The following is a 26,617-nucleotide window of genomic DNA, read 5'->3' on the forward strand; positions in this document are numbered from 1 at the left end:
GGGGGAGATGTCTGGTGCTCCGGTACTTCCTGTGGTGTGACCTTGAGGTGATGACTTTTCCTCTCTGAGCCTCGGGACCCTTACCTGTGAATGGGGGAGGACAGAAGCATCTCCCTCCTCCGGGGCTGTAGGGACAGGACGACGACACCACATGTGTGAAGTGCCGCCCAGCTTGGGTGGTCAGCGGGTGACGGCTCTGTGGCCTCATCCTGTGATTGCAGAGCTGCTGTGGACGGCTCCAGAGCTGCTGCGGGGGCCTGGGGAACCCGGGCGGGGCACCCTCAAAGGAGACACCTTCAGCATCGGCATCATCCTGCAGGAGGTGCTGACTTGGGGCCCCCCTATGGCTCCCCAGGGCTCTCAGCGGAAGGCACAGAATCCTCCGCCTCCTTCCTTGGCCTGTCTCGGGCGGAGACCCCACGTAGTTGAGGAGCTCTGTGAGCATCAGGAAATTGGGGCCTGAAAATAACCACACAGACACACATGCCTGGTTTGACAGCAAGAACTGGGTTTCTTTGACTTAAGCCAGGCAGCCTTCGGCAACTCTGCCAAAATGGCAGCTGACCAGCTCCAGGGCTAAAGACGTTGGTTTCTGGGTATAAGCCCAACCCCTTCCTTCCTCTCCCAATGTCATTGCCGTGTCCAGAGGTGCTCATGCCCTAACCACTGGGCTGCCCAGCACAGGCTTTGAGTCTATGTAGACCTCAGTTCTCCCCCTGGGTCACTTACTTACTACATGACCTTACACAAATCACTTACCCTCTCTGAGCCTCAGTTTTCCCATCTTTATAGTGGGGATCAGATTTAAAAATGTGTCAGACATCTGGTCCATGCCTGATGTCACCAGTCGGCTCAGTATTTGGGGGCTTGGTCCTCTGCCTGAGTGGGGCTCCTTGAAGAGCATCTTTGTCCCCCTGCTTTTGGGTGTAATCACTCACACCTTCCTCATCATCACCTGGTCTTAGGCATTTTCTCTTCTGACCCCAGTGCCAGGGCCCAACTTCAGAAATATTTCCTCCCCTTCTGTATTCACTGTCAGGGCTCCCTGAACTCTAGGCTGCTCTTCTAATTGTCCCCCTGCTGCCTCTGTCCTGTTCCAGGGACCTGTCTCACAGATATCCTGCATCTCGGCCCGCAGTACAGGCAGGGATGGAGCAGAACCCACCACCCCTCCCACCCCAGATGGATAATCTTTAACTCACGGGGAGGCCTGGCCTCGCTTCTTTTCTCCACAAAGCATTGCTCCATGAATAATGAGCATTCCAGGCCCCAGATTTATGGGGTGGAAGAGTGGGAAGGGAAGGGGCTTGGTCATGCCGTTTGTTCAACTCTCCTCAACTGCTCCGCCACCCCCGGCAACATCTGCCTGCTGAGAGAGGGGGGACCAGCCAGATGGGTCTGTCAGCCATGCCACCGTGCAGGGCCCTTCAGACCGGGGCTTCTCATGCTTTAGGGGCGAGGTCTGGAACCCCAGGGTCACCCCTGGATTGGGCTGTCAGTCCTGGACCTGCTACTCCCTGGCTGTAGTTTTCCTGGTGTCAGGTGGTAAAATGTCAAGAGCATAGTCTTTGGGGGACACGGACTTGAGACCAGCTCCACACCAGTTCACCTTGTGACTCTGAGTAAATCTCTTTCAGGCTCTGAGCCTCAGTTTTCTCATCTGTAAAATGGGGACCATGATGCCTGCCTCCCAGAGTATTTGTGAGGATTCAGTGAAATGCCTTAGACAAAGTGCCTGGCATACTGGGTGGTTTTAGGGGTGTGCTAGTGGGGAATCCCATGTTCTCTCCTGACTCTCCCAGTTGGAAGCAGACCTCCTTGCTCTTAGAAATAGCATCTTTTTAAGATCCTGTCGTGGTTGGGGGGGATACTTGTGGTTTCCAAAGCACTTTCATATGCGTTATTCCATTGGACAACCCTGTGAGGTGGGCTAGTGCACTCTTTTCAGAGATGAATGAAGTGAGGCTCAGAGAGGGGAAGGGACTCCCTAGCGGGAAGCCATGGGTCTAGGATTTGGGTGAGCTCAGTGCTCTTGCCCTAAACTCTCCTGGAGTCGTCCACGGAGCAACTTCTCCACGGAGCTGGTTGTGCAGCCTACCCGGTCAGCGGCCAGCAGGGCTGATCCGTCACAGTGATGCATGGGGTGTGGACGGCGGGCCCGGCATGGGGAGGGAACACGAGACCCGGCCTGGCCTGGGCCAGGGGTTCCCAACATGCTTGCTGTGAGGACTCCACTTTAATGACAAAAAAGTTTGGAGCCTCACATGCTACTATTTGACTTTTAATATCCGCTGACTGAGGAAATGCCCAAAGGCAAAAATCTGCTCTGAAATCAGCAACACTTTGAAATGGATCTGTATTTTACGCATCACAACACCATCCAAATACTTTTGAAAAAGAGCTGGACATGTGTGTGTGTGTGTGTGTGTGTGTGATATTATTGGTTCCATCTGCACACACTCCTTTGCAAGCACATACAGCTTCCCAGACCCTTTACTCAGAGACCCTCAGGGTCTGACGCCTGCAGACTGGGAACCTCTGGGCAGAGAAAATCGTGCCAGGCTGGGAGGCGATCAGGCTCAGTTCCGGCGTCTGCTTGTTACTGACCCTGTGGCTGTGGGTGACCTAGTTCACCACCCCGGAACCTCAGTTTCCCTGTCTGTAAAATGGGACAGTGAATCATGGGCTGCCCCCAACACGGAGGCCAGCCAAGGGGAATCCAGAAAGAAGCTTCTCCTCACTGGTTCCAAGGGACCCACCTCCTCACCGTCTCTGAGGAGGATCACAGCCCTCCTCAGAGATTAACCTGCTATACCTCTAACAGCCCTGTGCGGTCTGTACTATTATTATGCCGTTTTGATAGGTGAGGAACTGAGGCTCAGAGAGATGGCATAACGTGTACAGAATGTAAGTGGATAATCTCAAAGTCCTCTCCTGTGCCGCTGAGACCCTGAGCTTGGTACCCAGCCTCACCTCCTCCCGGTGCTCCCGTGAATCTCTCAGCTCCCCCAGGCCCCACTACAGCTTCCCAAGGTGGGGTTATTTCCATTGGTTGTTAGGTGGGGAAACCGAGGCACAGAGTGATGGCAAGTGGCAGAGACGGAGCTGGATTGTTGATCTATCTGATCTCGACTTAGTCTGTGGTCTTCATCATGTGGAGCGGGAACAGGAAGATCCACAGTAGGGGCGGTCCTGGGAAAATAGTCATCATGATGGTGATAATGATAAGCAGAGAGTCTTGCTTCACACTTGCGGAGAGTTGGTACCAGACAGCCTCCAGGTGGCAGGGCTGGTAGAAAGAGCTGCACTGCGCAGGTCTCAAGCACATTCGTGGTCATTGCTGGTAACAGAGCAGTAACAAGTTGTGCAGGGTTCAGGGCTTGGGGTGAACCTAGTACCCCGAGATCTAGCATCTGTCATCTCCTCCCTCGGCACCCTTCTTAAGAAGGCAGTTTATTAAGCTCATTTCACAGACGGGGAGACCGGGGCTCAAGAGAGATTGCTGTCTTGTTCACCATCTCATAGAGAGGTGGTGGCGGATCCAGAATTCAAACCCTGTTCACCCGTCTCCCAGGCTGAGACCCCTTCCCCGGCCACACTCTGGGGCGGACCCAGGAAAACAGCGATCCTGGTCCACTGGGCAGCACGTCCCGGGGCACAGATCAAGGGGCTGAGGAATACCCTCGGGGCCTGATGTCTGCACCCCACGGGCCCACCCTGCCCTCCCTCTCAGGATCCCAGGCCCACCCCTTCCCACCAGCCCTCCTGGGGACCTCAGCCCCACTGCCCGGCCCGTGCTTGTTGCAGAAATCATCAGGAAGGTGGCGTCTCCCCCTCCCCTGTGCCGGCCACTGGTGTCTCCTGACCACGGGCCACCTGAGTGCATCCAGCTGATGGAGCAGTGCTGGGAGGAGGCTCCGGAGGACAGACCCAACCTGGACCAGATCTGTACCCAGGTCAGTGTCCCCAGAGGAACTGGCTGCTCACAAGAAACGGCTGATCAGTGCACCTCACTTTCCCCAGTGGGGGCCCCACACTCTCCCCGGGGCCTGGAACCACTGGGCAGAAAGGGGGCAATGGGCCAGCATCGTCATCGCTGAGGGTGGGGCCCGAGGTCCACCATCTGAGGAAAGCTTTCTCAGAACTCTGGGTTCAGGGACATTTGCTTTCCTGAGCACCAAGACCCATGCTAAGTGCTGTGCTTACTTCATTTAACCCTAATGATAGCTCTCCGAGGAAGCATTGCTGTTATCTGGGCTCTACAAGAGAGAAACCCAGGCATAGTGAGGTGAGGGGACTTGCCAAAGGTAAGCGAGGGAGTGAAAGGTGGGGCTGGAACCCAAACCCAGGTTTGTCTGTGCAGTGCTGATGCTGGGGACCCAACCCTGTGCCGGGCCTCCTGGCACCAGAGCAGAGGGGCCATTTGTGGCTGTGTAGACAGCGCTGGTTCCCCGCATCAGGGGATGGAAGATGTGAGGGGGACTGGGGCCCCCCAGGCCTGCCTCGGGGACTGCACTGGGAGGAGGGAGGCAAGCCTGTATGAGTTTGCAGGGCGGTGGTGGCGTGTGTGGGCCTGACTGAGCTGGCTAATGGCTCCCACAGAGCAACCCATCAAGCCTGAGGTGACATCTTTGTGCCTCCCGTTCCTGCCCTCCACTCCCAAGCCGCAGTGGAACGTTGCCAAGGAGAGGTTCAGTGAGCGAGAGGGGCTTCCAGACAGGTGATGAGGGAGAGAGAGACAGGAAGACAGGAGAAGCACACAGGTGTCCTATGGGAAATCTGGACTCAGAGTGAATGAGCTCTCAGTGGCCACTGTGAGGGTGGGTTGCAGAGCTAGGACGAGCAACCAGTTCTTATAACACCAGCCTAGAATCTTTCCAGGGGTCAGAGATTGCCATAGCTAGCGAGGTGGGGGAGAAAGCTCTTGCCCTGAGTGAGGGGTGAGCCTGCCTAAGGCTCAGTGGCAGAGAAGGCAGAGACAGGCACATGATATGCGTCACATGCAGAAGGTGAGAATTACATCACATTGTGGGGAGGCTAAGGGTCAGAAGGCCTGCATTCAGATCTATGCTCCCACTTACCTACTACTTGATCTTGGCCAAACTGATTGCACTGTTGAGCCTCAGATCTCCTTAGGTGATGCCTAGAAAGACTAACTCTGGTCTAACTTGACATGTTGGTGTGACCATCAAGTGAAATAACCAAGCCAAAAAAAAAAAAAAAAGCAATTTTCTGAGGAGAGAATGAGGAGAAAGGGCACTGACCTTGAAGTCAAAAGACTTGGGCTCTGTTCATATAACATTGTTCTGGGAGTACCAGCCAATGCAATTAAGCAAGAAAATGAACGTTGTAAAGGAAGAAGAAAATGATTGTTATTTGTAGATCCTATGATTTTGTTCCTGGGCAATGCAAGGGGAACAATGGAAAACACATTCCAAATGATAAAATAATTCAGAGGGGTGGCTGATGATAACATTAATATATAATAGACCTCAGTTTGAAACTCTGTTCCACCATTATGTTGTCCTATAATAAGTTATATTTCTCAGATCCTTTATTTCTTACTTTATAAAATAGGGGCCTTCCTTGCAGAGATGACCTTACAGTCAGCTTCTTGTCCATATTGCTGTCTCAAGGTCAGCAGCTGTCACACTTATGGCAACTGACCTCTAAAGCTTATGCCTCTGCTTTTGATGAGCAATACAAAATAGGTGCTCTTCAGGGGCTGCTGCTAATCCCTACTTTACAGACATTTGCCTGAGAGAAGCAGTATTAATGAAGGTTGGATATGCACACCTATACACACACAAAGGTCGAGATGCTGGATTTAGACAGGAATGAACCCCTCCACTTTGATCATCATTAATTTGCTTCTCCTACTGACTTCACTTTGGGAAGGTGCAAACCACACTGGGGAAGGTTCTAGGAAGTCTCCCTAGGAAACGGGGTGCCATATTTCCTATAAGGTTGTTGTTGAAGGTACAATTTATAACAACATGTGAATGTCCTCTTACGAAGACCTAAGAGAGGTACTTCTCTCTGCTCAGCACCAGCAGTAGTTGTGTTCCTTTTGAGCAACTAGTTTAATACTCCATTGTCTCATGGACTCCATAGATTATGTAATCTCTATTTCCCTCTTTGCTTTGTTGCTAGGAAGCTCATATCCAAAATTGTGACCAAATTCTAGCATGCATTTTGCATATAGACCTCACTCCTGGATTAACTTTTTTTTTTTAACCTTTACTCTCCTTTGGTCCCAGCACCCGTACATATTTATTATTTTATTTTGTAAACAATTTTTTGAAAAAGGAGAGAAATAAAGAGGTAGAAATAGATTATATACGTAAATAATCTACATACATTGCTTTTATCTATTTACCCATCTCTTCATCCATCCATCCACTTATCTTTGAGAACAAAGAATGCCTATTCCACAGTGTTTTTGTGAGAACCAATGTGTTTGTTAATGGTGATGCAATGCTGGGCAAACTTTCCCGTGCAAAGTCCTCTCCCTGCCTGTTCACCTCATAGAGAACCAACCCATTTTTCCTCCCAGCCATCTGTGCTTTCGCTTGTCAGAGTTGCCACCCCTGGTCTATTACATATCTGCTCCCCACCATCTGGCTCTTCCAGGCAGGGACTATGTCTGGTTCATTCCTGTGGCCCAGATTCTCAACCTGAGGGCCGAGTGTGCTGACCTTTATGGACAAATTGGGATTTTCATTCCATTTTCAGTTCAAAAGCATCAACCAAGGCAAGAAGACCAATGTTGCTGACTCTATGCTGCGGATGCTGGAGAAGTATTCCCAGAACCTGGAGGACCTGATCCAGGAGTGGACTGAGGAGCTGGGGTTGGAGAGACAGAAGATGGAAAGGTTGCTCTCTCAGATGCTCCTGCCGTGAGTGGACTTGATTGTGCCTCTAGCCTCAGTGGCTCTGAGCATGGGACCTGGGACATAGTAGGTGCTCAGTAAATCTGGGTTCCATGAATTCATTCAATTCATTCATTGTTTATTTATCCAACATATTTTAATAAAACGCTTACATGTATTAGGCACTGCTGGGGGCACATGAGCGTTGAATTTCTGCTGCCTCTTTCCCTAGGGAACAAGGACAAGGCACAGGGTCCCCCATCGGACCTCAGAGGAAATGATGTCCAGAGAGGGGCAGGTATTTGCTGGAGGGGAGCCAGCACACCAACAGAGCTATCCCAGATCCCCTGACACCCAACCCAGGATTTTCCCCCAAATATCCCTCTCTCACTTCCAACTGTGGAAAGAGGGTCCTCCCACCTTGTGACTCTGGCCCTTCCCATCCCTTCAGGTCTGTGGCTGAAGCTCTGAAAATGGGGGCGACTGTGGAGCCAGAGTACTTTGACCAGGTTACCATATACTTCAGTGACACTGTAGGCTTTACCACCATCTCAGCCCTGAGTGAGCCCATTGAGGTGGTGGGCTTGCTCAATGACCTCTACACACTGTTTGATGCTGTTCTGGGCAACCATGACGTGTATAAGGTGAGAGGACCAAGAGGCAGGCATTCCATCTCTCCCTCCTCTACGTTGTGTTTGCATCATACATTTACTTCCAGTCATTTATTTATGCATTTTTTAAATCAGTAAGCTATTGTTGTGTAACAAATATCCCCCCAAACCCAGTGGTGTAAAATGATAAGCATTTATTATTGCTCGCAAGCCTATAGGTCCAGCTGGAAATGTCCCTGGACTCAGCTGGTCTCACTCATACATCTGTGGTCAGTTGTGGGTGAGAGGAAACTCTGCTGATCTTGGCTGGACTCTGGAGCCTTTGTTGAGATAACTCAGTTCTGGTCCACATGGTATCTCACCCTCTAGCAGGTGAGTTGGTATGGTTTACATGGTGTGGCAAAGTTCTGAGAGAGAAGGCAGAAGCCCAGAAGCCTCTTGAGATCTAAGCTGGGGTCAGGCACATTGCCGTTTCTGACATATTCTATTGGTCAAAGCAAGTCAAACGGCCAGCCCAGATTTAAGAGGTGGGGAAAGATATTCAACCTGTGCCAGGCAAGGGCCGACAGGTGAGTCAGCTTCTGTGCCTGCCCTCGGGGAACTCTCAGTGCTGGATGCTGAGAGGGCCCCCAATCCAGCTAGGAGTAGATGTGTAAAGAGCAAGAAAGGCTTCCTGGAGGAGGTGTTGTCTTCCTAGCATTGTCCAGCCTGGGTGTGGTTGCTCCAGGCAAGCAATGGGGGAATAAAGTGCTAAAGCTTGAGGCTTGAGAGGGTGGACCTAGTAATTGGGAGGGATGCTGAATGGGTTGTGATGGCTAGACATGAAGTGGGCCAGCAGTGGGAGTGAGTGGTGGGTGGGAGATGCTGGAGTGGGCAGCAGGGGCTTGGCAGAGCCGTCAAGATCCTTCACAATCTAGTCCCTGTGCACTTCTCGATTCTGGGTTTGAGTCCCACCCTGACCACCGGCTTCTGTGTCACTTTGGCTTCCCCAGTCTGGACCTCTGTTTCCTTATCTATAAAACAGGAATAATGACTTCAGTTCCAGGGGTTCACATATGATGGGCAGATCCTCTCCCCCTGGTAGAAGTGCTGTGTAAACTGTGAGCCTGTGAAAGTGAATAGCTTTCTGCCCTCTACGCCTGCTTTGGGGACCTTCCCACCCCACCCCTTCCCCTATTCTGATCCAATTGCTGGGGGGTCCTAGGTCAGCCTCAGACACAGTGGATGAGGTGGGGAGGAAGCTCCAGGAAACAGCCATACTCTGGCTCCCCTGGCCTTAGCCTTCGTTTGTGACATGCCAGCCCCCTTCCTGCCACCGCCCTCCAGGAAAGCCGGGACTGGGGAGGACCAGGCCCTGGGCTGAAGCCAGGATGGAAAGGATACATGGGCAGGAAGTTTCAGAGGAGAGAACTAGCGCTTTGAGGTGCCAGGAAGTCTGCTGGTAGCATTACACACAGTGTCCCGACGACAGTAATCGCCAGTACTTATTGAGTGCTTACTGTATACCAGACACTGGTACACAGTCTAGATGCCTTATATGTATTAACCCATTTGATCATCATAACAATGTATGAGGTAGATAATAGCACCCCTAATTTACAGATGAAGAAACAGGTGGTTAAGCAGCTTGTCTAATTACATAGTCCCAGCAGGATATGAAGCTGAGACTTGAACTTGGGCATTCTGGTCCTGTAGCCCCACTTCATCAGGGCTCACCATCCCGGGACACGGACAGCCTCAGGATAAAGCCACAGGTTCGTAGCGGCCCCTAAGGCCCTCCAGGAGCTGTCACCACCTCCCTCCCCACTGCATCTCCGCACTCTGCCCCTGCAGTCCTCTGTATTCCTCACACAAGCTTTGCTCTCTCTCTAACCACAAGGCCTTTGCACATGCTGTTCCCTCCTCCCGGAACCCTGCTCTCTCTCCCCTTCTGCTCCCTCCTGGTCTCAGGTTAGCTTCCCTGCCCTCCCAGACATGGTTAGGAGCTCCTGTGTGATGCTCTCATAACTACCCCTGGACCTGTTGGTTCCAACCTAAACGACTCTGTCCCCAGTGCTTGGCAATGTCCAGTACATGGTAGGTCCTCAGGAAACAGGTGCTGACTAAATGAGGAGCTCACTGAGGCCCAGAGAGGGAAGTGCCTTGCCTGAGGTCACACAGCTGGTAGGTGACAGAGCCAGGACAGGAAAGTGCCACGTCCACCACCACCGCCCAGCTCTGTCCACTGCCCCACACTGACCCGCGGAAACCTGAGCCACTGGCATTCCTAGCACACATCTTCCTTCCCATTCCCTGTTCAGGACCCCACGTTCCTGCCCCAGCCCGTGGTCTGAGACATTCTCTGTCATGCTGGCTGAGTTTCCCTCTTGCCTCCAGAGCTACCATGGGCCCCAGGAAAAGATTCCTCATCTCGTCTTGCTGAGCCCTGCAGCTTTGATGTGCCCTGAGTCACCCCTGACCTTGTCTCTTCCTCCCCTGCTAATCTTTTCTCACACATGTGTCCCTCCCAGCTCTGAATCACGCTTTCTGATCTGCTCTGAACTCTGGCCAAGAGGTCTGCATCTTTCTGGCAGAGTGAAATGAAATAAAACAAGGCCTGCACACCCATCCAGATGTGGGGAAACAGGAGGCCGGGTCCCCCCCCCATGTGCAAGCGCATCTCTCATCGCTCACGCAGCCGCCTTGGTTTCCCCTCCGTCCCAGCAGGATCTGGTTACTGCTCTTTAATCCGGTCTGGGCTGGGAGGCAGCCAGGCGATCATTTCCTGGTTCCACAGGGGTCTGTGATTCCCTCCCAGCACGCGCTGAGTGAGCACTTTCATGGACATAACTCTGGAGCAGGGCTCGAGTGGGCTGCGGGGGAGGAGAGGGTTTACCTCAGCCGCTCCGCCCGGCGGGTGGGCCTGGCCCCGGCCATACTGCTGAGCCACCCTGGGCACATCACTTCACCTCTCTGAGCCTCGAGTTCCTATTTGTAAAACAGAGGTGAAAGTGCCTACGGCTTAGGGCGGTTCTGCAGATTAAGCAGTGTGAGAGGAAGTGCTGTCGTTCATATCAACACGATGATGAGCGCCAGCTCGTGCAGGCGCTGAGGCCTCCCCCCGAAAGCACAGAATTGCGGGGGGATATAGATGTACCAGTTAAATGTCTACAGAGGACTGGCCTGGCCTACGGATTGTCACAGGATATCTCATTTAACCCTCGAAATGCCCCTCAGAGGGATGCATTATTATCCCTACTGTACAGATGAGGATACAGGCTCAGAGAGGTGGGTGACTCGCCCAAGGTCACACAGCAAGCCAGTGGTGGCGTTAGAATTCACCTCTGTGTTTGTTAGTATGGAAACCTTTGCACCCACCTCTCCTCTGGCTGTGTTCTCCCAGCTGCAAAAGGACCACACCTGTGCACAAGGAGCTGCGCAGCCCTCGTTTGTAGCTGAGTGCCCCTTACGACAGGAGTCTCTGAGTGATCATCTTTGTGAGTCTGGGCTCCTAAAGGGCAGGGCCTGTGCCTGGTCATCTTTCTGCTGCTGGGGTTATAGGGGTGGTTATTAATTACACCAAACTCTCCCTTCCAGCTTAGGTGGCAGGCAGGTGGAGGGTTAGAGGTCAGCTTAGCCGCTTGGAGAATGTGGTCTGGATGTGTGGCCACCTTGGGGCTTTCTACTGCTCCTCCTCCCCAGTTTGGACCTTGGGTCACCCATCTGAGGCAGTGCTGGGTCCCCAGAGCTGGTGTCTCTTCCTGAATTGCAGCTGCACACCTGGTGGGCTGGAAGAGAGGCTAGCAAGCAGTAGATCTCCCAGGCTATGTCTCGGAGGCAGGACCTGGCCCAGACCCATGTGCTGACCATGTGCAGGGCAGGAACAGAGGGAAACCCCACATAGCAGACAGATTCTCCCCAGCAGAGAGAAAGAAAGAGCCCAAGCCATGTACATCAAGAGGCAGCAAAGCATATGGGCTCTGGAGCTAGACTGAACAAGTTCAAATCTGTGCTGTGTGACGTCGGCGAGTGACTTAACCTCTCTGGCCCAGTTTCTGTCTGCAAAATGGCAATAGTAATAGTACCTACCTCACAGAATTCTTGTGAAGATCTAATTCTTGTAAAGGGTTTGGAATAGTGTCTGGTTATATGAGTAATAAGGGAGCTCTTACTTAGTCCTTTTTCCAATCTTGCCAATCAGATAATGTGTTTGTCCTCCTGTGGGGAAGAAGGGTGTGGGCAGAGCGAAAGCCAGAGCTTGCTCATATTTTTCCCGGGGGCATGGGGTGGGAGGTCTCTCTCCTGTGTGGAAATGTACACAGTGGGGGGCAGCCCTGCCCCTGACCCAGCCACATTCAGGCCAGCCCAGAGTAAGTGCAGATGATGGGGAGGGAGGGAGATGGAGGTCACAGCCCTGAGGAAGGAAACATCTTTTCCCCAGCTGGTGACCGGGGAGATTTAATGGACTTGATGCAGTGAAAACTGGGCTGATGGAGGGCTTGGATCTCAACAGATAGGGACTCGGGGAGACCATTTTAGGCAGAGGGACTAGACCATCAGGGCCTGGAGGTGAGCAAGCGCTGAGTGTCTCTGCGGAAAGCAGGAAGTTTCCCATTTGGCTGAAACGTGGGGAACCAGGAGCAAGTGTTAGGAGTAAGTCAGGAAATTCTGCAAATCATGGGAGTCCCTGATTGCTAGCTCCATGGGGAGTGAATTTTAAGCCTTTTGCTGTAGGGAACAAATTTAAGTATATGAACAGAATGTGGTATGATTAGGGCAGATCACTTCCCGGTATTGGGGCAGGGATATTCTGGGTGAGGGAAAGAGCTGGGGGACATAGGTAGTAGGGCACAGTCCACAGATAATGGTGTGCGAAAGAAATTTATTGAATTATAGCACCCCCTGTGGGCACGAGAAGCATCATCATTATTATTACTGTCTACCAGGTGCTGAGGGAGAGTGGCTATGCCTGGCCAGAGGGAAAGCTCTGATCCACAGGTCCGAGGGATGCCTGCACGTGCCTGCTGTAGGAGTGGCCTTGGCTGGCCTGGCCTGTGGCAGGGGAGATGGCCACGGTATACATCTGTGTCCCCAGCACCTGAAACAGGGCCTTCAGAATAGAGAATGAGCTTCAGAATAGGAAAGAACTGTGGCTTGAGTTCAGGAGGTAGAGCTGGAACCAGCAGGTGAAAGGCAGATTACCATTCAACTCAACTTTTGTAAATCAGAGTTGCCCCAAGGGAGAAGCAGCCACCTCAGGAAGGAGACGTGAGCAGGACCGGACAGCCACGGGGAGGCAAGTGAATGGCCTTTAAAGTCCCTCCTAATTCTGAGACTCTGGGATTCTATCGTCTCCAAAAGCATTAGCCCAGGAGAAGATGATGATGATCGTGATGGTGATGGTGATGGTGATGGATGATGATGGTGATGATGATGATGATGATGATGATGGTAACGAGAGAAGTCGCTGTTTATTGAGCATCTATGACAAAACTGGCTCTTAAATCTTTATCTTTAATAGCATTTCATATAAGAGGAACTGAGGCTTGCACAGGTGAAGTGGCCTGACCAAGGTAAATGGCAGAGCCGGGGTTTGTATCCACATCTCTCGGATTTCAAACACTACATTCTTTTTAGTACACCTTGGAAGGCCAAGGGTTTGGGAAATAGGCTATATATCCAATATACAGGCACTCCTCTCCAGATGAAGCCCTGATCTGCTGCTGCGGCACTGTGTAGATGGGGCACCCAGGGCTGCTGCCAAGGAACTCATGGTCTGGGGTCAGAGGTGAGACCTGCAATTCAGACAAAGGTGATCTGAAATGTGCAGGTCTAATCATTGCCAGAGCGGCTGGGATGGGAGGCCTGGGAAAGATGGCACTGTTCGCCAGAGACTTGAGGGCTGGGTCAGGGACTCCAGAGAGGTGGCCTTGTGTGGGATGTGGGTCAGTCCAAGGAGGGGGGTTCTTGTCCTGGAGCATGAAGGATGTGACTTCTAGGTGGAGACCATCGGGGATTCCTAAATGGTGGCAGAGGGGCTGCCCCGGCGCAACAGGAGCCAGCATGCAGCTGAGATCACCAACATGGCTGTGGGCGACTTCCGGATGAGGCATGCGCCCACTGTGCCCATTCGCATCAGGGCTGGCCTGCACTCAGATGTGGACTTGGGGCTGCGGGAGTCTCCCAACCCTGCCTGGGGCACTGGCTGGGGCAACCCCAATGGCGTGCTTCTGGAATCCTGAGATTCTAAAAATCCATAATAGAAAATTTTTACAATTCTTTTTTTCTTCTATTATTTTAAGGTTCTAAGATGTCATAAATCAAAGAATCTGTGATGCTCAGATTCACACATATATATTTTTTTATCTCAGCATCTGTCAAGGTCATCTAAGTCTATGCTGAGGAGCTGATAGTCTGATGGAAGAGGCAGAACAGAGACCTTCTGTGGTCATGCAAACAACTAAATATTTGCTGGGAGGGGACTAGGAGAGACCTCAGGGTCTCTACTATAGAATATCCTTCTTGTGCCCTCACCCCTTCCTCCCTCCATAACTTCACCTGCAAGATAAAGTCCAAACTCCCCACCCCCCTCATAGCCTCCTGGGCCCTTGCTAATCTCTCCAGCCACATCTCCCACCACTTTCCACTTGGTACTCTGTCTATACCCAGCCACTTGCAGTTTCCCACAGGCATGTGGGCTCTCTGCCTCTGTGCCTTTGCACCTGCTGTTCCCTGCCGACTCATTCTCTCATCCTTCAAGACACAGTTTAGGTACTGCCTCCTCCAGGAAGTCCTCTGGGCTGGGTCAGAGTCTTCTTTCTGGGCTGGCACAGCCCTGGTGCTTTCCTCTTCACAACATTGATTAGCATTTATACATCTCTCCCCACCAGGCTGGGAGCACCCTAAGAGCAGAGAGCCTGGCTCCAATTTATCTGTGCCACCCTACCCCCAGTCCAGAGCCTGGCATAGATGTCATCTCCTCTCTGGGTGTTCTTGGAGATTCCATACAGCTTCATCCTAACCCCCCCGCTGGAGCCCAAGATGTGGGGTGGGGACAGCAGTTTGGGGGGAACTGGGGGGGACAAGAGTGTTGTAGAGACTTCTCTTGGGTCCAGGACCTGCTGGAGCTCACTGGGCACATCTGAGTTTCAGGGCCCTGCATGGCGGGGGTTGTGGGTCCCACCATGCCTCAGTACTGCCTCTTTGGGGACACAGTTAACACCGCATCCCGGATGGAGTCTACAGGGCTACATGAGTGTCTCATATTTCTATCCTAGGGAAGCCCAGGGAAGGACTCCCTCAATGACCCCTGCAGCCTGGCTGTTTGAAACAGTGCTTAGTAACCAAATCACCGCCTGGTGGCAGCGTACCCTAGTTATCAGGAAAACAACTAGAAGGAGATGATGTATGTCACTGGTTCTTTTAACTTTGCACAGGGCTTTTGTGATGATCTCATGAGAGAATTAGCAGGGAAAACAATGACTCCAGAAACCAGGAAACCTGGGTCCTCACCCTGACTGGGTCCGGTGTGCTTAATGTCCTTGAGCAAAATGCTCTTCCTCTAGGTCTTGGTTTCTCCATCTTTCCAATGAGGAGACACCTTTCAATTAAAAAAAAATACGCCTTTTTTGACCCTTGCTGGCAGCAGGAGCCTCTCTGATGGCCTGGCTAGAGCAGCTGAAAAAATTGAGCCTCTGCTCCTGGCTGCACATGTTGTGTGCTCCCTAATGTCGCTCAGTACGTATCCTGCTTAATCAGATGTATGGCCCTAGAGGGGAGCCCTGCCCTTAAAAGAAAAATAACCGTTTATCTGCACTGACTCAGCCTTCAAAGACTTTCCTACAAGTAGAGATTATGTTCCTAAGGTTCTGACTTCATCTTGAGTTCTCCTTCACAATCAATCCATGTAGTTTCCTTTCCCTTGAGACCTCCACTTTAGTGCCCAGCAATCTACTAGGGGGACAAGAGGGCCAGGCAAAAGGTATTGCATGAATCAGAATTGTGTGCCTGACTGGCTGGAACTGGGGCTGTTACAGGCTCTTAATGATTTTACCGAACACTAGGTATGCTGTCACCAGGTGGTAACTTGACTACTACCTTTCTTCTCAGCATACAGAATTCATGTCTGCATAAGCACCGCCCAGACACTGCTCAGCCTGGATGAAGGCTACAAAATTGATATCAGAGACCGGACTGAGCTAAAGGTGAGAGACTTTCTTTCCTGGGATTGATGGGATATCAGTCTCCAGAGGTCCAGTTTCTGCGGGCAGCAGGAGAGAGTCTCATTTGACTGAAATAGCTAAAGGAAATGCCGGCCTGGGAGCTGATCACCTTTAATGTCCTCCTCACTCCCCAGATTCTCAGGAAACATTTCTTCCGGGGAGCCCCTCCTTCATTTGGCTCCTCATAAGGAGAAGGGCCGGGGCAGAGAAGTTACTTCTCTTGATGACCTACCTGAGCAGCACACTGGTGCACCACAGATAGTAACATATTTATTACCACAGAAATAATGAAAGGAGGATCCACGTCCCCATTTTACATTTGAGGAAATTAAATTAGAGAGGCAAAGAGATTTATCCAAAGTCACAAGCTGAATCCTAGGTCTGGTGGCTCCAAAGCCTGTGCCTTCTCCACAGCACTGTTGGGCTCCTACTCATCCTTCAGAACCCTAGCACAGACCTTAGCTCTCACCGAAGCCTGCCCTGACCCAGAAATATCCCTCTTCTTCCTTTCTCCCAGAAATAACTGTCATGCCTTCTCTGTGCACCCACCAGTCCCACAGCTGGCCCTCTGATGTTGTCAGTGTGATGTTGGGTTGTACCCGCCCATCAGCCCTCAAAGGCAGAAATTGGTCTGTCACCTCTGCATTCTTTTTTAAATGTTAACGTTCAGTAAGGTAATGGTACCATCCTATGAATGACTTTTCTTCCTACCCTACCCCCTTTCATTTCCCCAATTCCTCAGCTAGAGCCAGGCCTCCTGGAGTGAATGGAGCAGCTGGGGCATTTAAAGGCCCAGGGTTGCGACTGGGCCCCAGAAATTGGGGGACTCCAGTGGGGGGCTCCACAGGACTCACTTCATTAAACGGTGAAATGTTAGAGCAGCAGCTCAGAGAGGAGCAGTAACTTGTCCAAAATCTCACAGCCGGTGAGGGCCAGCCTAAGCGGAATCCTTTGCTTTGGAGGCTGAGGTTATGGGTGAGTGGAGTAAGGGCAGGCGTGTCTTGTTTGGGGGAGTAGGCACTAGATGTCCCAAGGAACAGAGGATTCTGATGACAGAAGGGGATGCAGAGTGGGAGTGGGGAGGGCAGTATGCCAACCTCAGGTTCTTTGGGCTGACCTGAGGGATCCAAGGGGCAATACCCATCCCTGGTCCAGGTGGCGTGTGAAACTTCTAGGACAGCCCATCCTGATCCCCCAGGTAGCTGCACCCCCATCCCAGGGGAGACCACTGTATCCTTCAACAGTTTGGGAGAATCACAAATCACAGAATCCTGGGATCTTAGCATTCCATGTCTGCTGGTTATAGAACTCATGATTCATTATTTATTTATTTCTCTAACGGATAAATATTAATTCATTGAATCCTCACAACTCTATGAGGTATTCAGGAAACTGAGGCACAGAGAAGTGAAGTAAGTTGGCCAAAGTCACACAGCCAGAAGTGACAGAGCCAGGATTTGGACCCAGACAATCTGCCTCTAGGCTCTAGGCTGCTTTCCTCCCAGCTGTGGGAATCCTGCCTCTGCCCTGGCTCTCTGCTTGAGAAGGTTTGTTCAACTCTTTTCTTCTCTCTTCCAGGGGAAGGGCTTCAAGGAGACCTACTGGCTGGTGGGGAAGGCAGGCTTCCCCAGACCCCTCCCTACACCTCTGGACATCAAACCCCCGGTGAGTAAGTGGAATTTCCCCCAAAGCTTGGCCTCTGTTGTTTGAAATTTGATACTTGTTATTTTTCTGATTATAAAGGTATTACCTGCCTAGCGGGGAAAACTTGGAAAATACAGAATTCTTTAATGATTAAATAATCACCATCTTTCCACTCCTGAGAGACAGCCACTGTTAGCACTTTAGCATGGTTCCTGCCAGCCTGTTGCTGATGTCTATGTCGTGGATGAGATCATGCTGCCTCCATAACTTCTCATTCTGGTCTGTGCTCTCAGCTCAATGTCCTGAGTGCCCTGGGTATCATTCAGAGCACTTCACTCACACTTGTAGTTACAGCATCAGGATTGCAACATGTGGCGGCCGTCATTAGCTCAACCTCCCTCTTGTCACTCAGCATGTGGAGTCTTCCCATTCTGAGCCCATTACAGGTGATACGTTGATAAATATCACTGGGCGTTTATCACCATTTAGACTATTTCTGCAGGGGGTATAGCTCAGTGGTAGAGCATTTGACTGCAGACTATTTCTGCAGATGAGGAATTTACAGATCAAAGGCCCTCATATTTTAGGGGCAAAAAGAAGCAGATTCTCAGAGCTGGTGCCTGCCCTGCAGTTGGGCTCTTTCCTTTGTCCTCTGTCCTTTGCGACCCCATGTCCCTTGCTGAGGGCAACACAGGTGAGATGGGGGAGCGGGGGAAGCAAGAACATTTTACTGCAAAGTGCTGTTCCTCACTCTCTTCCACTCGAGCACCGGGCGGTCCACAGAGGGCCACAGGGCACAGGTGCTGCCCATAGCTGAGAATTAGTTTCCTAGAAATGAGGCGGCCCAGGGGCCCACAGGGGCCCACGGGCTCATTCTACCAGTGGGCGGCTAGCCTGGGGATGGACAGAGCCCCGTCAGGGGCCCACAGCACGACCACATCAGAGCTTCCTGCCCAGGGTCTTTCCTTCATTAGAACTTCCAACTGACTCCTCGCAGCAGTTCCAGGATCGTCCCCTCCCATCTCTCAAAGACCAGAAACGTGTGGGGCACACATGGGCTTCCTGGGAAAAGACCAGCACTAAAGCAGCCTAGGCTGCACGTCCTCCAGGTGGAAGGATCGATATGGACAGGAGCTGAGGGCCGTTACAGCATCCCTGCCCCCCAGCTATCAGGCTGCCCCCAGGCCTCAGGACCCCAGGGAACCTGGGCAGAGCAGTGCCTGGGGGCAGGCAGTGCCCTGTTCATCTTCATCCCTGAGTGCCCCCCCTGACACACACTGGGGTCCAGAGAGGTAGGGAGGAGGAGGGGGATGGATGGGCATATGGAGAAGCCCTCAGGGTGCAGCACACACACAGATGCACTCTTTTTATGAGGACACTCCAGATTCCTGGGTGCAAAACCAGCTTGTGTTCACAGAAAGGCCCCCAGGCAGCCCTGGGTCCTTCAACTTTGCAGACGATCTGCCGGGAGAGGACCGGGCTCGGGACTGACTGTGTGACGTGGGGCAGGTCCCTGACCTCCCTGGCCTTCCCATGGGCCACAGCAGCCCCAGCTTACCCACCCCCAGGGGAGCATCTGTGGACCCCTCACCCTGTTCAGTCCCTCTGGGTCCTCTTCTCCAGCTGCCGTCCTCTGACCTCACAGCCGTCGGGCCTCCACCCCACTTCTGCCTCCACGGGCAGCCAGGCTTCTCAGAAGGCCTGTTTGCTGATGCTGACTTCACTTCCTCATCTTCCTCTCCTGCCGGCCCTCGCAGCCTGACTTCCACCACCACTCACCCAGAAGGCTCTGTGAGGTCACCGGTGCCCTCCACCCATGTCACCAGCTCCGTGGGCAGTTTTAGTTACCAGCCTGCTTGCATGGTAACATTGCCCCGGCCTCCCTCTTCCTAGAAAGTTTCTCCAAGGCCTCCTCGGCGCCCTGGCTCTGCTTCCCCGTCTCCAACTCCTCCCCCCTGGGCTCCCCGGCAGCTCTTCTCCTCTCCCCAACTCTTCCTTGCTGGGGCTGCACAGGGCTCCTCCCCGGGGCATCCCTTCCTATCCTGATGCTGATGACACCCCTTCTGGGCCTCGGCCCCAGACCCCTTCGGTAGTTCTTTTGGAGCTCTCACGGGACCTCAGACCCACCAGGTCCATCTGGCAGCCTGGCCTCCACCAGAGTTCTCTTCTTCTCTTCTCAGTCAGAAAGCTGGACACTGTCCTGGAGTCCTCAGCAAGTCCTGGAGCTCTGCTTCCATCACAGCCCGAAGCTGACGCCTTCTCCATCACCTCCGCTCTCCTGGTCACTGCGGGGGCTCTCGTCATTTCCCCTCATCCATCTCTGCCCGGCAGCCAGAGCAATCTTTCAATAAAACACAAACACGAGGGCTTCCGTGGTGGCGCAGTGGTTGAGAGTCTGCCTGCCAATGCAGGGGACACGGGTTCGAGCCCTGGTCTGGGAGGATCCCACATGCCGCGGAGCAACTGGGCCCGTGAGCCACAACTACTGAGCCTGCGCGTCTGGAGCCTGTGCTCCGCAACAAGAGAGGCCGCGATAGTGAAAGGCCCGCGCACCGCGAGGAAGAGTGGCCCCCACTTGCCGCAACTAGAGAAAGCCCTCGCACAGAAACGAAGACCCAACACAGCCATAAATAATAAATAAATAAATAAATAAATAATTTTTAAAAAAAACAAAAAAAAACACAAACACGATTCACATGGGAGTTCCATGTTTAACACCCTCGGGGGCTTCCTACCTGAACTCTTTCATGCTGCCTCTGAGGTCCCGCTCTGTCCGGCCTGGGCCTGCCCCTCGGGCTCAGCTTTCCAGTACCTTCTGCTATGAGTCACCTCCTCGGGGCCTCCCTGCTGCTCCTCAAGACACACCGAGCTTCCCACCTCAGCACCTTCGTTCTCGCTGTCCCCTGGCCTGGTGCCTCCCTATCCTGCAGGTCTCAACTCTGTTGCTGCTTCCTTCACGAGGCGACTATCATCACACACTCTAATCGGAGCCCCGCTGCAGCCGCCATCCCATCTCCCAACACTGTGTCACTGCAGCACTTGGTTCTCCCTGATATTTCTTGCTGATGCATTTATGGAACTTTCCCCAGGAGAGTCTGGCTGGCCGATATGCCTGCGGGTCTGCCAGTGGCAGGCACCCAGGGAGGTGAGCTCCCAGCCCTGCTCCAACCCACCCCGTCCTAGGAGTGGGAACCAGCAGGTCTGGCAGCCATTCGTCATCCTGAGCTCTCTCAGCTGATGACGTTTCCACTCCAGGCCAGAAACTTTAGAAAGTGCCAGCAACATTTTCATCTTCTTGACTCAGGGAGGGAAGAGAGCGGAGATTAGCCCCAATGAGCTCCACCTGACCTGTGAGCCTCCCAGGCCTCTAGGCAGCAGGGAAGAATCCCACACCCACCTAGGCCCACAGGCTCAGATCCAGCAGGTGGGCGCACAGGGGCCCGAGCACCCAAGGGCACCTGCATTCGCACACACAGACTCCGCCTGGCATGGGCATCAGATACATACAAACGTGGAAACACTACCACGTGCCCCTCCATTTGCTTGGAGATGAGGTCACAGATAGACCCACAGAAACACCGACAGACATGCAGGCAGACACACAGAATCTCTGCAGGAAGGGCCAGCTGGATGGGAACTTGTCTTGGACTTGTGTTTATGAGGCAGTTAACAAATTTTTACTTGAACTGTGTGCTATAGCTTGATTTTTAAGTCAAGTTTTCTAAAGTTGCTTTTATCCTCACTTTCTGTATTTGCCATATCTGCAGAAGTTATTTATCTTTATATTGGGAGATGTTTGGGGAAGCTGATGGAGATCAGGGGAAGGGGACCAAACCCCGCGCCCCCCTTCGTGTTTTGGTATGGCCACGACCCAGGCAGCAGTGCCCGCAAATGGGCCTCCCATCACGTGTCACAGAGACACTCCACATAGGGGCCCCTTTTCTCCGCTCTGCCCCTGACAACCAGGCTCAGAAGTATCCCTGCCAGGTTGCTGTGAGGCCGTGGCTGTCACTCACAGCCTTGTTCCCTTCTCCGTGCAAAGGTGACAGCCCCATTCTACGCTCCTCTGGGCACACGTGGGAAGCAGACGAGAAAATGAAAGTGTAAGCAGGCTCGGGGGCCAGTGTCCCTATCCTGATTTGTACCACAGAGCCCCTCACTGCAGAGCGTTAGGGGACAGAGCTGGGGCTAGCTGCCCATCTCCTGGGAGGCCTCTGGATTCAAAGCCACAAATGCAAATGAGTGAGTGGCACTTCACCTTCCTGGGCCTCGGTGCCCTGAAGTTCGAAGTGCTGAGGGCAGTGGTATGCCCGTCACAGGGCTGCTGCAGGGATCAGGAGAAGCCAAGGAGCGTGAGGGGCTCCTTGTAAGCAGCTGTGGGCTCTAAACGCCCACCACTGTTGTTCTGGGTGGGGTTTACTATTCTTGTTTGTCCTTTTCCCCGAGGGACACCTGGCAGGACCTCATAAACCAAGAAATCAAGGTGGCCTTTGCCAAAGCCCGCCAGAGCAGAGACGGGCCCTGGAGCTCGGGGAGGGCCTTGGCCAGGCCCTGAGGAGAGGGACGGAGCAATGTCCAGCTCAGAGACTCCTGTGCCTGGACACCCCCAAGCCCTCTCCCTGCTCCACGCCCCACAAAGAACTCCCTTGGGAGCTCCCTGGCCGCCAACATGGCACTCGTTAATATGTGCCCTAGAGTGATAGTAATTGATGCGTTCCTGTGTGAATCCTACAGGTAAACTTGCCTCGTGACACAGAAACAATAAAAATAGAAATATTCTCTCCTTTCCCAGAGTGCTTTGTTCTGGACAAATGGTTCTGACTCTGAGAGCTTGTTATAGAGCTCACTATTCCTTCCATTGAGAACACCGTCCCCATCGTATAGCCGAGGTGCCCAGGCCCCAAGGGAGGAGGTCATTTGTCCTGAGTGGCACAGCTGCCCCGGGCAGAGGCAAGACGGGGACCAGGAGCTGGAGCCAGGCAGCCGAGGGCTCCAGGCGCCACTGGACCACCTGCTCACATTACACCACTTCTCAGAGCCTCTGTTTTGTCATCTCTAAAATGGGTGTGGAGCGGGCCCGCCTGAGGCTTGTTCCTGACAGAGGGCTTCAGCGCACAGCGAACGTTCAGCACAAGCTGCCTCCTTCCCCGCCTCTCCTCCCTGAGCTGGCCTAACCTCTTGGGCATCTGTGAGCACTGTGTTGGGAATCCCGGTCTTGGGCTCCCAGAATCTAAGGGGAGGGGTCGGGAGGGGAGTCATAATTCCTGGGTTCTTAGGAAAATGAGACTTCTGTCTTACAGAAAAAAAAAAAAAAAACACCCACATCCAACTCATTAAACTAGCTTCCAACATCAAAGTGTACTTTCCAAAGCCCCCGAGGCTGATTTCACAGCAGACAGACCAGGCACACGTGGAATTCATTTCCTTGACTGAGGGGAGAGGGCGGGGGCCAGGGGGCAGGTTAAGCCCTAAACAAACTCGTCCTTCTTCAAAAGACCCCTTGGGAGGGGGAGCTGGCGCTAAAACTGAACTGGGTGTCGTGGGGAGAATGCTCTGCTGGGGGCTGTGCCGTGTGTGTGTGTGTGTGTGTGTGTGTGTGTGTGTAGATGTGAGAGGGATGCGGGCGATGTGTGTGGAGCCATGAGCTGCTGTGTGGTGGAAAGTGTTAGACTCCATTTTGGGAGATGCCCCTGCCATCCCGACCTGCAAAACTTTGGGCTTAATCTTTTTATTCCTCAATTTCCTCAAATGCAAAATGGGACCGGTCACCCTTACCTCCCATGTCGTTGCGAAAATTAATGGAAAGGACTGGAAACACCACAACTGGCCCCAAGCAGGCCTGCAGGAGGGCTAAGAAGGGAGGGTGCACACATGCCCATCTGTGGGACGTGCCCACAGCTCTGTGCGTGATGGTGTCTGCACGTGCGGTGCCCCTGTGGCCTGGAGGCCAGAAGCGTGGCCCTGGTTCCTCCAATGAACTCTGTGTGGCCCACATGGGGCCTGTGGATTTTCTCTCTGGGCCTCAGTCTCTTCATCTGTAAAAGGAGCTTTTGATCTAATGGCCATGAAGTCCCCCTGGGCGTGAGGCTCCGTGCGTATCCACGGGCACACAGGTGGTAGACGGAGACCCAGCAGCAGGCAGACACAAGACCAGAATTCAAACCGGGATTCCATTCTGCTTCCCTCCCAGGAACTGGTCTGTGGGCCCCTCTAAGCCCTCAGCTCCTCACTGCACAGTGGGGACCAGAGCCCTGCCCCACCTGCCTTATGGGGATGCTGTCAGGTCAAAGGAGACAACGCTTTGAAAGCACGCTGTCCCCGAGGAGAGTGTGCAGCGGCCGTGACTGAGGGCGCACGTGTGGAAACAGACCTGGGTGGCTTCGTGTACGTTGTGTGGATGTCAGCGTTCAAAGGACCCTGAGCAGACAGGTGACCGTGTTCCCGTGCACGTGACTCCATCTGCATGTGTGTGCTTGTCTGTGGATGTCTGCGTGTGCCGTGCCTCTGTGTACATGTGCATGGATGTGTGTGTGCATTGGTGTGTCTGCATGTCTGCTGCCTTAACTGTGTATGTTATGTGTCCAGGTGTGTCTGTCGGCACCAAAGTCTGGGAGCAGCGGCAGATCTTCTGATATTCGTGACTGTGCTCACAATGTGGGTCTGTGTGTGTGGTGTGTGTCGCAGTGCATACCTTGTGTGCGTGTGGGTATAAGTCAGGCTGTGCCTGGATCTGACCTGGGTCTCCTTGCTCTTGAGCCCTCCAGAATGGTAGTGAGGGGAGAGTAGCCCCTGGCACTGAGCTGCCCATGCTGAGAAGGGCTGAGGCAGCTCTGTTCTCAGAGGCCTCGGCTCAGACCCCCCAGGGCAGAAGCTGGGGGCTCCAGGGAGAAACTCTATCGCCAAAGCCAACACACTGCTTGTGAACAGACCCCACACACTGGGGTCTTCACCTCTCTCCAACCTTCCCCCATCAGTTGAGGACCCAGGAGGACAGCCAGTGCCTGTCTGGCTCTTGCATTGTGTCCCCTCCTGGGGCTGGGCCGGTTTCCTCTGCCCCCAGAGGCTTTGGGGTTCGTTTATTTTACATTTGCCCGCTGCCTGCTATGGGCCAGGCCCTGTGCCTGGAGCTCCCACGACACTATCTCAACCACAGTCACCTGCTGGGACAGGAGAGCTTTGCCCACTTTCTAGAAGAGAAAACAGAGGCTCAGAGGGGTGAAGTGACCTGTCCACGCCGGTCTCTGTCTATCTCCTGATCCGAGGTGGCTGCACAGTGCTATAGAAGCCCAGAGAAACAGCGGCACCCCAGAGGGGGTGGCCTCAGTGACACACAATTTGTTTTTTTTTCTGTGAACGAGGTGAGGACAGAACCTTCCTCATGGGGCTGAGGAGGCTCTCGGGGCTGGCCCTTCCCTCGTGAGGAGCCGGCCTAGCATTTGCATGGGGCTTCCGTGCATATGCTCGTGTGGAACCTCAGAGACGGGGCCCCAAGTCATGACTTTCATGATGAATCAGTGCCAGCTGGTCCCCATGAAGTCCCCTACCCTCCCCCCACCAACCCGGGGCTATCCTCCTGTCCCTTGAGGTCGGTTCCCAGCAATGGGACACTCCTGGCATCTCTGGGAGCTGGGGTTCTCGATATGGCAGATGGGGCCATGGGGCCCTGGAAGGTCCTCGCAGGCCCCGGTGATCTGGAGTTGTTTGGTTCGGGTCCTTCAGGCAGGCACAATTTGGGATGGTCTCCTTGGAAACAATGAACATTTTAGCCTGGCATTCAAGGCTCTCCTCACGCTGTCTTCACCTCATCTGTTCTCTGTACGCCCAACTCTCCGGCCTTGTCAGACTGCTTATTCTTCCCCATACCCTTCAGGATGCCACAACTTATTCTTGTCGTTTTCTCTACCTACATGACCTTTTCAACTTTTTCAACATTCGGTGAACTCCTACACATCCTTCAATGTCCATCTAAAAAGCCACCTCCTTGCAGTGGTTAAGAATCCGCCTGCCAGTGCAGGGGACACGGGTTCCAGCCCTGGTCCAGGAAGATCCCACATGCCACAGAGCAACTGAGCCCGTGTGCCACAACTACTGAGCCTGCATGCCACAACTACTGAAGCCCACGTGCCTAGAGCCTGTGCTCCACAACAAAGAGAAGCCACTGCAATGAGAAGCCCACGCACCGCAACCAAGAGTAGCCCCCACTCGCTGCAACTAGAGAAAGCCTGTGTGCAGCAATGAAGACCCAACACAGCCAAAAAAATAAATAAATAGAAATTTTTTAAATGTAAAAATAAATAAATAAAAAGCCACCTCCTCCTAAAACCCTTTCTCAACCTCCCTCTGTATGTAATTAGTAGTTGCCTGGCCTGACCCTCACGTGTCAGTAGGAACCTTATCTAGTTCATTCCTTTCGTCCAATGCCCAGGAAGAGGCGTGCACTGGGAGGTTGAATTGATGAATGAATAAGCTAATGAACTAGTTAACCCAAAGGTTTCGATGAACCATCTCCGCTCCTGCATGAGTGCCAGCTTCTGAGTCTCCTGCCTAGTTTCTCCTCTGCTGTATCTGCATCTAGGCTTGCTTAGTCTAATGCTTAGCTGGGATGCTGCACGCCAGGTAGGTGTGGGCAGTGTGTCAGTCCGTGGCTCCCATGGCTGCCCAGTCTTTCCTCCCTGCCACCCATCCTGCTGCTATGGATGCTCTCATCTCCAACCCCTGCACAAGACTGGGTGCTCTTCCCCAGCCCCTCTGCTTCCCACTCCTTCTGGCCAACTCCTCCTCACCCTCCATGCCTCTGCTCCTTTGTCACTTCCTCCAGGAAGCCTTCCCTGAAACCCTCCCTTCCACCCCTGCGTATTGCAGGAGGGGCACCTCCTCTGCCCTCTCAGACCCCTGGGCACTGAGCCCTATCCCTGCAGACTGGGGGTTTCCTGAGGGCAGGGTTGAGTCGAAGCCCTCTTTCTGTGACTTCGATGGGAGAAGAAATGTAACAGGGCAGGGGAGGTGGGGAAGGCCACCGTGGTGGCAGGTGAATCTCGCTTTAAGGAAATGCACCTGCGTGAAAATCCAGATTTGATCAAAGACTTTAGAGCTAAGTCTACACTCTTACAAGGGGAGGTGAAGTGACTAGAGCAGGAGGGAAGGGCCCCGCCTGTACTCAGCATGTTGTGTGTGCACTGTCTCAGGGAGTGGTCCTCGCAGCCCTAGGAAATGGTGCCTTCACCACTACTGCCGCTGAGTTCACCTGGGGCTGTGGGATGAAAAGCCCGGTGCTTTCCAGAGGGCCAAC

At 53.1% G+C, this 26,617-nt stretch overlaps 1 protein-coding gene across 1 annotated transcript in view; it reads left to right on the top strand.

Moving 5' to 3' along the window:
- Nucleotides 1–26,617, top strand: part of LOC132370156 (guanylate cyclase 2D-like) — a 50,751-nt gene that overhangs the window by 18,964 nt on the left and 5,170 nt on the right. Inside the window, 10 exon segments of the mRNA XM_059929904.1 lie at nt 222–329; nt 332–370; nt 3,808–3,956; nt 6,736–6,899; nt 7,324–7,516; nt 13,462–13,620; nt 14,590–14,713; nt 15,572–15,666; nt 17,263–17,349; nt 18,952–19,119. Coding sequence (XP_059785887.1) covers nt 222–329; nt 332–370; nt 3,808–3,956; nt 6,736–6,899; nt 7,324–7,516; nt 13,462–13,620; nt 14,590–14,713; nt 15,572–15,666; nt 17,263–17,349; nt 18,952–19,119 — 1,286 coding nt within the window.

This window comes from Balaenoptera ricei, chromosome 8, assembly GCF_028023285.1.
Source record: "Balaenoptera ricei isolate mBalRic1 chromosome 8, mBalRic1.hap2, whole genome shotgun sequence".
NCBI classification, from domain to species: domain Eukaryota; kingdom Metazoa; phylum Chordata; class Mammalia; order Artiodactyla; family Balaenopteridae; genus Balaenoptera; species Balaenoptera ricei.